The sequence below is a fragment of the Leptonychotes weddellii genome, chromosome 6, assembly GCF_054177405.1.
Source record: "Leptonychotes weddellii isolate Sample4059 chromosome 6, ASM5417740v2, whole genome shotgun sequence".
NCBI lineage: Eukaryota > Metazoa > Chordata > Mammalia > Carnivora > Phocidae > Leptonychotes > Leptonychotes weddellii.
Genome location: NC_138374.1, coordinates 28,080,450 through 28,093,537, shown reverse-complemented (window position 1 = coordinate 28,093,537; position 13,088 = coordinate 28,080,450). Strand labels below are relative to the sequence as shown.

The 13,088-nt window shown below is 55.3% G+C and overlaps 1 protein-coding gene across 5 annotated transcripts in view; it reads right to left on the bottom strand.

The window, feature by feature from the left end:
• SLIT1 (slit guidance ligand 1) overlaps positions 1 to 13,088 on the bottom strand; it is a 167,654-nt gene that overhangs the window by 28,766 nt on the left and 125,800 nt on the right. For all 5 annotated transcript variants that reach the window (XM_081823725.1, XM_081823724.1, XM_081823728.1 and 2 more), the window contains exons 15-23: positions 12,532 to 12,555; positions 12,251 to 12,395; positions 11,370 to 11,444; positions 11,056 to 11,199; positions 8,500 to 8,643; positions 8,034 to 8,200; positions 5,187 to 5,319; positions 2,946 to 3,014; positions 243 to 314 (exon numbers count right to left, since the gene is read on the bottom strand). In XM_081823725.1, the coding sequence (XP_081679851.1) occupies positions 243 to 314; positions 2,946 to 3,014; positions 5,187 to 5,319; positions 8,034 to 8,200; positions 8,500 to 8,643; positions 11,056 to 11,199; positions 11,370 to 11,444; positions 12,251 to 12,395; positions 12,532 to 12,555 (973 nt within the window). The remainder of the gene's footprint in view (positions 1 to 242; positions 315 to 2,945; positions 3,015 to 5,186; positions 5,320 to 8,033; positions 8,201 to 8,499; positions 8,644 to 11,055; positions 11,200 to 11,369; positions 11,445 to 12,250; positions 12,396 to 12,531; positions 12,556 to 13,088) is intronic.

Here is a 13,088-nt window from a genome sequence, read left to right as displayed (position 1 = left end):
GGAAAGGATCAGGAAGGGACTTTTGGGGTGCTGTGTTCTGCTTTTTGCCTTAGGTATTCACACCGGGGCCAGCTTTGTGACTGTTAAATGGTACATTTATATTTTTTGCATTTTTCTGTATGAATGCTATATTTCACAATAAAAAACCTGGTTTTTTTCTTTCCGGCTGGCAGGCCCTGGCACACTCCCTGCTGGTGATACCGTGCGTGCCCTCCCTCCGCCTCCCCGCCCCCAGGACTCACAGAGTGGTCAGCTGGCTCATGTTGGTGAAGGAGGAATTGCTTAAGGAACTGATCTTGTTGTTACTCAAGTCCCTGGAAAAGAAAAAAGCATCATTGTTTAGAAAGAAAGAACTCCGCCCTGCTCTCTGCTATGGGCTCCTCCCTCCCCCACTCTGCCCGTGGCCCTCCCTCAGCCAGGTGGCAGCTGGGGGGCAAGGGAGGGGGCAGCAGAGAGGGGCATTTGGTGCACAGTTAGCTACAGCACTCTGCCCTGCTCCCCAAACTCCCACTACATCCCCAGGGCTGCCTGTCTCCATTTCCTTACCGCCACCCCAGGCTTCTGCCCCCTTCCACTCTGGAAGTGCTCCCACCAAGGAGATGGGCTGCCTCCGAACTACCAGATCTACTGGGCTCTGTGCTTTCTCCTCTTGCTACCACTCAGCTAGCTCCTTCCTAGCCCTCCCACAATCCAATGGGGGAGACGTAACCACCATTTTTCAAATGAAGGCACAAGGTCTCAGAGTGATGAAGCCCACCCAGGGTCACGGCTGATACCCCTCTTCTCAAACCTCTTGCTTCCCTGTCCTTTCTTCCTCAGACCCCTGACTGGCTTCCCACACCACCACCACCCCCACCTCCTTGGCTGTACCTTCTCAGTCCCTTGGTGAAGCTGCTTTCCCAGCCAACCCTACCTCGCGGACCCTCTCCCTGTAGTCCACTCTGGGAGCCTCGGGGACGCTCTAGGCTTCCCTCCCCACTGCAGGCAGCAGTGCCCTCCTCTGGGGGCCCAGCAGCCGGGGCTTATGAACTCCCCTCCAGAGACACTCGAAGTCCGGTCCACATCTTGTGCCTCTCCCCCCACCCACCCAGTCCACGGCCCTGACAACCCGGAAACTGCGCCCCACCACCTCCTCTCTCTCAGCCTCCTCCTTCTCCCTTTCTGCTCACTCAGGCCATCTCTCTCCCAGCTTCTGGCTCAGGAGCTACCTCATCTCTCACCTGCAGCTTTGCCCCCTTTTGATCCATCTTCCACACGGGTGGGCACCACAAATCTGACTAAGTCACTTCCCTGCCAAATCCCGCAGTGGCTCCCATTTGCCTACAAAATTAGCCCAGACACCTGCTAGGTGCTCTGGGTTCCGGCCCACCTCTCCCTCACTGCCTCCCGCATGCCTGGCGTGGATTTGCTACCCTTCTTGAAATTCTCTTGCCCCTGTTCCCTCTGCCCACTGGTGGCTCTGCCTCTGCCCCAGCACCCCCCACTGACTCCATCACCCCCCACACCGCTTTGAGCCACACCCCTAATGTGTCTTTCCCTCTGTTGGAACACTCATCAGTCCCATGACTTTATGTGCCCCAAGCCTCCCTCCTGCATGCCCACCAGCCCACCGCCTTCGGGGGAGGGCCCATGATTTAGGGGCCTTCATGTCGCCTCACTTCATGTAGCTCTTGGCTCAGGAAATATTTGTAACATGAAACCATATGCCCTGCCTTCAGTGTCTCTTAGTGAACATTCCTCTAACTAATCTCATTCAAGACCGGTCCATTGTTCTTAGGACACACTGAGGTTCTTCACTGAGCGCTCAGCACACTGGGTGGCCCCTCCTTGTGATGGGCAAGGACTGGCCCCACATCGGTCCTCTCTCCTTCCTCTCCTCCCAAGCGTGTCCCAGCCACCAACGCGGCTGCCCCAAATCAGAGCAGAGAAAGGCTGTCTGTGTCTAGGCTACTCTGTCACCAGCCACCAAATCACCACCCTCCCTCCCCTCCCCACCATGGGGACAGTCAAAACACATCTGCTAGGTCTTTAGCAAAGACAGATACACCGGAGCTTCGAGATTCTGGAAGCCAGTGCTCCTCAGAGTAGCCAGTCCCTGAACTGAATGTCCCACAACCAAGAACTTCTGCAAAAGTCCAAATCACTTAGGACACTAAACACAACATAGTTGAGCTAAGAGTCTTGTCACAGTAACACCTTCTCAGCCAAGGAAGCAAGACATTGATTTGCATTCTGGTGCAAGTTTCTCATCTAATTGCAGACCCATTACAAACAGTTCTCTAGTGGCCACTGGTCCATAGACCACACCTGAGGAGCACCACTCCAAGCCCAACTAAGATGGAATGTTATCTGGACTTCTTTTGGGGAGAATCTGGCCAATGAGCAGATAAGACAGCTGAGGTGAGGTGTTAATTAGGCTGGAAGGCTAAGAGGAACTGAAGTTATTCGGAGGCTTATCTCATATACTTTCCTGGGACATAAAGGGTCAAAAGTGGAAATAACAGAAAAAGATATTAGCCTAAAGAAAAACGTAGTCACAGACATGTATTTGTAACTGCCATATTTCATGTTTGGTTTGAGGGCCACGGTTGAACTGAGAAGTTTTCCATCAGCCTCTTCTGCTCTGGCTCCTTTCTTTGCCGGGATGACCCTCATGAACAATCATTCTCAGCCCAGAGGGAGGCTTGGGGTGATGGGCCGGGCAGAAGCGGACAGGGTCCAAGGCAAGGCAGCCTGGAACATGCCATTCCCAAGCATGACCACTAGGTGGTAACACAGCTCTATGCACGGACCTTCTGGGAGGGACGGTGCAAAATTCAAAACCGGGTCAGCCAGAAGTGGGGTGGTAGGGAATTCCAAGAAAGCTGGAGCCGGACAGTTAGATACCAGGGGCCCCCCTGGCCTCTGAGGCAGGCCTGGGATCCTCGAGAGGCCTGGATACTCACACAAGCTGCAGGTACTTGAAGGTGGACAGCTGTCCTGGAACCAGTGTAAACTGGTTCCCGTCCAAGTAGCTACAGAAGAGAACACACCAGTTAGTGCCGCGCTGGGGAAGCCTCCCCTGCAGCTGGGGCCTTGCCGGCTCCTCTCCTCTCCTCCACGCAGGCCACACAATTGGCCCAGAATCGCTAACTGGAGGACAATATATGCACTCACTTAAGCATGTGGACAGGTGCCAGCCAAAGAACCTGGTAAAAGCACTGAGACATAAAGCCTCCCTTGGCTTTCTTCCTGCCGCTGCCTCACCCTCTCAGCCTCCCCCCTGCTGGCAGGCACCCCCCAGGGCTCACTCCTGGGCTCCTCTCCCATCCCCTGTCTGCCCCACGGTTTTCCTGGCCAGACAGGCCTGATCTGCACATTAGTCCCTCCCAGGCCCACCTGCCAGGCCTCTTGCCAGCTAGTCGGGCCCCTCTGCACCTGCTGGCAAGGTGCGTGAGGCTGGACCCAGGCAGGCCCAAACCTGAGCTCAGTGCTTTTACACCCAAACTGGCTTCCCCTGACTCCATCAGCCATCACCCCCATGGCCTAACCACCCAGGCTCAGGACCCTGATGGTGATTCTCCTACTCACTCAACAGCGCCCCAGGGCTGCAGACTCTCCCACCTACCAGTCGCTGCTCATTTGCTGTGTTCCAGTCTCACATCTCTCCCGACTGCACACCGTCACCCATGCCTGGACTCCTGCAGCTGCCTCTGTCTGTTCCCACTCCTTGGCCTCCCTTCTGGGACCCACTATATACACCACCACCCAAGTTGTTGTCCTCAAAGCCAAGCCCACCAGAAATCCTCCTAACACTCCCGAAGGTTCCCCGTGTCTACAGGGTGGTGCTTAGGATTCAAGATGCTGTGAAGGTCCCCTACTTGCCCCCAGCCATCCTTGCTAAGCAGTGACCCAAGGACCAGGAGCTGCAACCTCGGCTGGGCTCCCTGCCCAGGAACCCCACCAACTACAGCCCCCAGGATGGCTCGCCCCACCCCCCCACAAAGACCCAGAGAGCAGCAAAATCAGGGCCTTCCTCATTCTGACCCAACACTGCATCATACAAAGTGACTTCCCACCCATCTCATGTGAGCCTCTCAGTGGCTCTTGTCAATACACCCCCGTGGCCCCATTGACTGCTGGGAAAACAAAGGCTTAGAGAAATCAAGAGATCTTCCCAGCCTCTGAACTTCAGCAACCTCGGTCAAAGAAGGCAGGCTGTCCCAACTGTTCCATTATGCTCAGGGTGGCTATGAGGCACCAAGGAGAAAATGGGTCACTAACAGGATGATAGAAAACTGGGTAAGGGACAGGGTGGGGCATCACAGGACAAGGGCTGCAGTGGTTGATGTGCTTGGGAGGAAGTAGCCTGCCTCGCTGGTAATGGAAGAAACACAAATGAAAACCTCACACGCTCCCTGCAGGGAAAGAAAAGCACAGCCATGGAGGCCTGGAGGGACCAATCCCGGGGGACAGGAGGAGTCGGGGACTGACCACAGCCTCTTATTTGGGGGTGTCTGCTGAAGAAGCCCAGCTCTCCATCTCTGTCTGTCACACACGCTGACATCCACACGCCCACATAAGCTCAGATACCACACCCAAATCAACCAAGATTTTAGCACCATGATGCCCAGTACTGACGGGGTGGGGGTGGGGGAGGTGGGGGTGGGGAGGCCATTTCCACACCCGGCCAGTAGGGGTGCAAAGACGACTTTTCTGGAAGGCCATCATGCAAAAGGCAGCAACAGTCCTAACAATGCACCGCTCTTGGACTAGCAGCTTCACTGAAGGGATATGCACCTCGGCACTATTTATAATCATAATACAATTTAGTAAAAAATTGGAAACAATTATCTGACAAAGGGGGATTTGTTATGTAGATCATAGTAGATTCATGGGGTGGAAAAGTATGCAGCCAGCAAAAATAAACTTCTGTGAGAGTTTTCATGACAGAAGGGATGCGCATGGGGTGATGTGAGGTGGAAAACACACGTTACTTCTTATTTTAAAAGCCGGCGTCAGCTGCGAGTGAGAAAGCACTCACTGTGGGTGACTCACGCCGTCAGGTGACTACAGAGGGTGTCACACAGAAGCTCAAAGCCTTCTTGGAACCAGTGCCTCCTGCAATGCCCTACCTCCACGCCCTAGTCAGCTCCTACCTGTTCTTGGTTACCTTGTCCTCTGACGCCAGGCCTGGGGCTACTCACAGTTCCGTGACGTTCTTGGGGATGCCCTTGGGCAGGACCTGGAGGTGCTTGTTGCTGCATCGGACTACGGTATCCAGACAGGCACATTCCTGGGGGCACTGTGGGCGGGGCAGGCAGCCCCCCTCCTCCTGGCCTGGGGAGGAAGGCCCGAAGCCTCGTCAGTGACGGGACAGGCCTTCTTAGGGCCTCTTGCTGCCAGGGTCACACTCCACGGTGCCGCAGACACTCCCCTTCTCCACTTCTCTGACACTCCCCCAGGCACCCAAAAGTCCCCTCTTGGCTGCACCCCTTCCCCACCAGGAACAAAGCCCCTTGGACCTGTTTTGGAGTTGAGATGGGTCTTGGGTCAATCTCCTGCCTCAGATCCAAGGTGGACGTAGGCACAGCACAGAAGGAGGAGGGCAACCACACCATTTCTTGAGCACCTACTACGTGCCAGGCACCATATGGAACATCATCTCTTTAACAGTGCAGTAAGGGGGGCCACGAGCACCCCGAGAATGCAAGCACGACGAGGACAGAGACTTGTCTCTTTCCTCTTCTTTGCTCCCAGAAGGAGCCCAGGCCCTAGAGCAGAGCCTGGCACACAGTAGCCCTCAAAATAGATCAGCTGAATGAATAAATGAATGAATGTATACTTCACATTCAGGCTGATCAGCGGCAACGCAGGGTCTCTACCCACATCCGGCTGACACAGAATCAGCTCCCATCACACGTCTTTCATGTATTCATGCATTCATTCATTTATTCATTCATTCAGTAAACATTGCTGAGAGGCCTCTGCCTTCCTTTCTTCTGACTGGGTGTAGGAGTAATAACAAGGACCCCACAGCAGGCGTTGCTGAGGGCACGAGGGAGCAGGTGGCCGTGACTATCGGTTAGGGAGGCCGGCTGCGGGTGGGCACCGTGCAATACGGACGAACTCCCGGAATCCTCACAACAGCTCTCTGGCAGGCGTGCTATGAGCCCAATACAGAGATGAGGAAACCAAGGGCAGAGTGGTTCAGTGACGTGCCCCAGGTGCCCCAGGACTGGAATGGACGCCGGCGCTCTCGACCGCTACATTCCACTGCCTCCTGGCAGCAACACCCAAACCGTCACACCCTTTCACCTCGAGCAGGTTCTCCTAGGGGGGAAAGTTGAAGAGAGCTGTCTCCCTGGATGTTCCGGGCAGCACTCTGAGGTGCCTAAACGCCAAGCAGCAGGCTGGTTAAAGCCATCACGACACTCTCCAGACAGCGACTGCCATGTCGAAAATGCCCGCACAGACGGTGAGGCAAGATCCTACGTGCGTCCCACGTGTGTGCGTGCACACACACACACACACACACACAGAGCTCAGGAAGGTCACACAGCGGGTGACAGGAGTCATTCAGGGCTGGGAAGCAGGAGCAGGGGACACATTGGTGACCTTTTTACTCTTCTGGATTGTCCGTTGTTGCTTTTTAAGGAAACGATGATGCCTCGCTTTGTAATAAGAGAAATAAAAGGAGGGGGCGTCTAGGCAGCTCAACTGGTTAAGCCTCGGCCTTCGGCTCAGGTCATGATCTCCAGGTCCTGGGATCGAGCCCCACGTCGGGCTCCCTGCTCAGCGGGGAGTCTGCTTCTCCCTCTGCCCCTCTCCCCTGGCTCGTGTTCTCTCTCTCTCTCTCCCCCTCAAATAAATAAAAATCTTTAAAAAGAAGAAAAGAAAGAAACTGTTTCTTGGGGGAAAAAATACTGTTTTCAAAGGATACTTAATGGCATAAGAAAATGCCCAAAATATATAGTTAGGTTTAAAAAGAAACAGAATTTTGGGGTAAGGGGGGTGGGTAAAATAGGCAATGGGGATTAAGGAGGGCACTTGTGATGAGCACTGGGTAATGGACCGAAGTGTTGAATCACCATATTGTACACCTGAAACTAAAATAATACTGTATGCTAACTATACTAGAATTTAAAATTAAGTTAAATTTAAAAAAAAATTTTAAAGACCAGCAAGTTATTACTACATAAAAATATATATGTGAGTAGTATGAAATTTTAAATAGGATGTAAAATTGCTCTAGAAAAACCATTGGTTTTGTTTAGAAAAATACGCTGACCATCTTTCTTGGTGTGAAAGTTGAAGCTCCTCACCCAGGACCACCCTCGCCTGGCCTGGATGGGCCAGTCCGGAAGCGGGCTGCAGGGAGGGCTGGAGGAGGCAGGCCAGGCCTGCTGGAGGCTGAAGGCAGTGGCAGGGCTCAAGAACAGGGACAGTGGGCTGAGCTGCAACCTTGCTCTGTCACCATGGGTAAAAATCCGCCCTGTGTGCACGAAGCTCTGCGGGGAAGTCAGGGGATGCAGCTACATGCTGCAAGTGCGGGGAAAGAAGGGAGGGGCCGCAGGAAAGAGACTGGGAATCCGGAGGAAACAGACATGGGTGTGAGAAGTGACCGGGTTTCCCATAGGGAGGCGGGGGGCCCGGGAAGGTCCCACCGCCCCTCACGGACCCGGTGAAGCCGTCAGCCTGGAGCGCTGAGGCACGGCCAGGCGGCAGATCCCTCCCTGCATGAGGCATACTTCTATAAAAAAATACACTAACATGTGAACTGTGACTTTTTTCTGAGTGATGGAATAATAGGTAACGTTTATTTCCTTCTTTTATCCATACTTTCCCGTTTTTTACACAATAAGCGTATTATTGCTTTAAGAGTTACACGAAGCTGCCGCCAGGCAGGGGTAGGTGCAGGGCAAAAAGGGGGTCTCCCTGCTCCCCGCCCCACCCCCGGACCAGGGCCTCCCCCTGCCCCCCTGCACGGGAGACCTCCTCTCCAGGGCTGACCAGCCCGCCTCCTCCCTCCCGCCCAGGGGCCCGCGGCTTACCTTCCTCACACCTGAAGTCGGGGAAGGCCACATCCTGCAGGGGGATCTGCCGCAAGAAGTCCGGGTTCTGGCACCGTGGGTTCCCGGTCACGATCTTCCTCCTCCGCAGCCAGTCGCCCAGCCAGGCCAGCTGGCAGTTGCAGTTGAAAGGGTTGGCCAGAAGGTTTCTGGAAGAGGCGGCCGTGTGACCACCAACACGCCCTGCCAGGCGCGGTTTCCCTGCAAAGCCCTCTCGCGCCGCCACGGACTGGCCACGCGGCCACGCGGCCACCCAGCACTCCTTCCCAGACGGCCAGCAGTTATGAAGACGTGGCATCCTGACACCATGGGACCGCACAGACCACGAGGGCCCGACACCCCCAGTGAGTCTTTCAAAGTAACGACCCTTGGGAGTGCAGGCGGCCGCCGGGGCGCAGAGGCTGGTGCCGGAGCCCCAGGCCTTCCCGCCCTCCGGGCCCGGACTTACAGCGTGGAGAGGGCCTGGAGGGTGTCGAAGGCCCCCGGGGAGATGGTGGCGATCTGGTTGTCGTAGAGTGAGAGGAGGCGGACATTGCGCAGGCCCGTGAAGCTGTCATTGTGGATGCAGCCGATGCGGTTGTTCCTCAGCATCCTGGGGGGCGGCAGGGGCTAGTGCTATGCCCTGCAGCCATCTACCTGCCTGCGCTTTGCCCACCAAGGCCCCCCCACAAATCCTCCTCTCGAGGCAGTGAGCCGAGGCTGGGGGCCACAGCACCAGGACTCCCCGCGCTCATGCTCCCCTCGAGACCCTCCCCTCTAGATGCTCTCCTGTCCACCCTGCGGCCACCTTCACTCCCTGGGTGCCCAGGGCACCCCCAGGCCACGCTCCACATCAACCCCCAGGGACGCTTGCTTAAAACCTGCACCCAGTCGTGTTCCTGTCCAGCCTAAAGCCCCAGGGGCCCCCACAGAATAATGTCTCCCCTCTTTCCTGTGACCTGCGGGAGCCTAACCCAGCCCTAGACCAGCACCTGCCCACCTCCCAGGAGAGCGGCACACCCTTGACTCTTCTGGCCTGCAGGCATGCTATCCGGGCCTGCATCACCATGCCTTTCCCTGGCTATGGTTTCCTTCTAGAATGACCCCTTTCCTCATGCAGATCTGCGAAAGTCTCTGTTCACCCTCAAAAACCTGGCTCAATTCCCCTCCCCCACTAAAAACAAAACCAAGCTTGACACAGGATAGGCAATTCACAAAAGAAATTAAAATGGCTTATGAACATTGATTAAAAATGTTTAAACTTACTAGTCATCAAGGACATGTAAGCATATTGAATCTTTGCTTGACAAATGACTAAGAATATAATAATATATAATAATAATGCCCAGGGTCGGTGTGAGTGAATGGGCACTTTCACACTTGGGCCGGAGGAGAGTGACTCGGAAGGGAGAGGCACCAAAGGCCCTAAAAGGGCCCTTCATGCTTTCTTCCAGCCAGGCTTTTTTAGGGATTTATCAAAAGGGAAAAATCCTGGATGGGCACAGAATTTCATGATAAAGATATCAATGACAGTATTGCTTATAACAAAAACTAAAATAGCCCAAATTTCCAATAATTATGTAATACCTAGTCCTTCAAAATAATGTTGTAAAAGAAACTTTAATGATACATACAGGTGCTCGCATCGTGTTTAAGGACAAAGCAGGTCACTAAATAAAATGGATTCTAGGGTGCCATTCAGAAATACCGACACGTAAGCACCCCATGTGCTGGTGCGCATGCGCGTGCGAATGCCAACGCACATGTGGAAGCACAAGACTGGAAAGGTGGCAGCTACCCACAAGAGCAGCGGTCGTTTGCATGTGGTGGGGGGCTTCTGGCCGTTCTCCTGTGCCTGCACTCTGGCTCGCACGTGCTGCTGGCCCTGGCCCAGCAGCCGCCCCGCCCCTCTCCTCCGTCCCCCTCCAAGCCTCCCTCGCAGGGAACCCAAGGGCCCACGACACCCTCCTTCAAGGAGTACCTGGCCAGGGTAAGGACAAACAGGGCAGCCCTGTACGCACAGCCTGGGGAAACAGCCACACTAGATTCACACGTGACAAAAGCAAGTGGCAAAACACAGCACAAAGAGAATCCCCTTTTTGTAAAACAAACAGATAAACACAAAAACCCACAGGGAATGCCCTCATATATTCCTCTCCTTTACACGAATCCCATGACATGTGCTCAGAAAACAGATCGATAGGCCTACCCCAGGGCTGGGATTGAAACCCAGCCAGGTGCCGTCGGGAGCCGCGCTGCCCTACGGGGCAGCCGTCAGCCACGTGTAGCTGTTGATGATTACAATGAAATGAAATTCAGAGTTCTGTGTCTTGGTGGCGCTAGCCACGCGTCAAGAACTGCAGAGCCACACGTGGCCACTGACTAGACAGTGCGGACACGGGACACTTCTGTCACTGTAAGAAGTCCAACCGGACAGCACGGTCTATTGCACACTCTAAGGGTCTGCATGCTCATTGGAAGAGCTAGTGCTGCCTGGGTGGAGAGACAGGGCTCCCTGCAGCGTTTCTGGAGAGATGGAGGACCCCAGGATCCTACTGAGTCCTGATGTCTGGTGAGCTCTGGCCGGGCTCTGGGTCACAGGATCCTAGAATCCCAGAGATGACGGGCCATCCCTGCTCCCCGTCTGCGCCAGCTGAGGTCATCTCGACAATGTCGCCACCTTGGGGCCTTCCAGCCCCCCTGCCTGCATCCGTGCTGGCCACGCCTGAACTCAACGCACATGGGTGCTCTTGCAGCCTGATCAGAGGGCAGTGAAAGGGGAACCTCCAAAAGAGCCCACCTCCACTCACCCCTTCACCAGGCATCGACCCCACCCCCAGGGAACCACAGTTAGCAACATCTGATCACCTGCCCCACCGCAGTCAGGGTCCCCGGCTGTCCCTTGCCTCCTGCAAGCTGGGGTTAGGGGGGAGGGGGGACTCCCATCCTCTCAGTGCAGACGCCCACGCCCTGGCTTGGGTTTGCCTGTGGCAGTCCAGCCCTGCTCCCTGGCCCGCACACTCACAGGGTCCTCAAGCTGTCCAGGCCTCGGAACATGCCGCTCCGGATGGACTCCAGCTGGTTGGCAGTCAGGTGCAGCTCGCTCACAGAGGCTGCGCCCTCGAAGGCCCCATCTTCGATTTCTGACACCTTGTTGTTGCTCAGATTGCTGGACGGGAGGCAGCAGAAGGATGATGCAGCTGAGGACCCCCCTCCCCCCTGCCGACTTCCTGCACGGGAGCCCTGCCTCCCCCTGGGAGCTCCCACACACCCAGTATCTGCCTTCTCCCTCCCCCGCTACAATCCTGACGGCAACCTCCCCGCCAATGGGTAACTCACATCTTCTTCAGATGAGTGAGTTTTTTAAATATCCCAGTGGCCTCCAGGATGGAAATCTCATTGTTGTTTAATCGTCTGTAAAAGGCAATGAAGAGAACTTACACATTCATAAATGACAGACATGAGACTATCTTCCAAATTGAGAATATTTGGGACTCAAACAAAGGAGTTCCCAGAAGAATTTATCTGGCAAGGCAAACTGATCCTATTTCAAAGAAAGGATGGATGGGGGTGCTGGGGGGTGAATGGGGATATTTTTAACCTTAAAAATGCCACAAAAGGGCGCCTGGGTGGCTCAGTTGGTTAAGCGACTGCCTTCGGCTCAGGTCATGATCCTGGAGTCCCGGGATCGAGTCCCACGTCGGGCTCCCTGCTCAGCAGGGAGTCTGCCCCTCTCTCTGACCCTCCCCCCTCTCATACTCTCTATCTCATTCTCTCTCTCAAATAAATAAATAAAATCTTTAAAAAAAAATGCCACAAAAACGTACATACACAGATGACAGATATGTGTAGCTATTCATGCACACACATACACATGTGCACAGATTTATATTTTTAAAGAAAGAAAACAGCTAAAGGATGGCTTAAGATCCAACTCAATCTGATGGGATCACATCCCCTGGAAGAAGGCAAAAGCATGACTGAGAAAAGCTACCCCTGGTTCTGGCTGCCAACCTGCCCCATGGGCCAGAGAGGATCTGTAGGCTGTGATTGGAAGCAGAGGGGCTGCAGGGTGGGGGGTGGCGGGGAGCCACTTCCTGCCACGCTGGGGTCTCCCATGCTCCCCAATAGAGCTGGACCAGAGGGAAACTCAGAGTGGATCCAGGAGGGTTAGTGAGGCAGGGGCAGGTGAGGGCTGCAGAGAGGTAGGGGGCCCTCACAGCTCGGCCGTGGACTGGGGGATGCGCTCGGGGATCTTGGTGAGCTTCAGGCTGGAGCACTCCGCCAGGCTGGCCTCACAGCGGCACTTGGGCGGACAGATGGCGTCGCTGTTGCACTCGCTGTTCAGCTGGTAGTCCTCCGTGCCTTCAGGGACAGGCGGGAGCAGGAGGCTGAGGGGCCAGGGCAGGGCTTTCCCGGCCCCCTCAGCCTGCTGCCCCTGCCCACCCACTGCCGCCGCCCCCACGCCCCAGGCTGGCCTCAGTAGCCCCCACTCTCCTACCTGGAATGAAGTACTGCTCTTTGGCTGGGGAGAGAAGCAGAAACACCATGAAGCTGCAATTGTCTAGGACTTGCAGGAAGAGCCCAGGCCCCAACCCCACTGCCCAGGTGAAGGCACCCCAGGAACAACACTGGGGTCCCAAATTCGGGCCCCAGAGCCCACCTGCCCAGCCCCAGGTGGAGAAGGCCTTGCTACAGAGCACAGATGCTCCCTGGCCAGGCTGAGGCTGGGGGCTGTACCACCCCCATTTGAACTTCTCGGGGAATGCCAAAATACAGGATGCTCATGGGCAATGGCCCAAGATGAGGGATCGGGCAGAGAGGCATCAGATCCCTGACCAGGATCCAGGCTCAGAGGCTGACTCACACTGTCCCCAGCCAGTTTCTGCTGCCCCAGAGCCTGGAGGAGGCAGTTCTCTCACTGAGGCCTCCTGATTCCGAAAGGAGTAGCATGACAGCAAATTGTCCTGGGAGCAGAGGAACCTGGGTCCTTGACCAGGCAGGCCTCCCTAAGGGACCTTCAGCCAGCCCTAGTCTTCCCTAAGCCTCCATACAGTA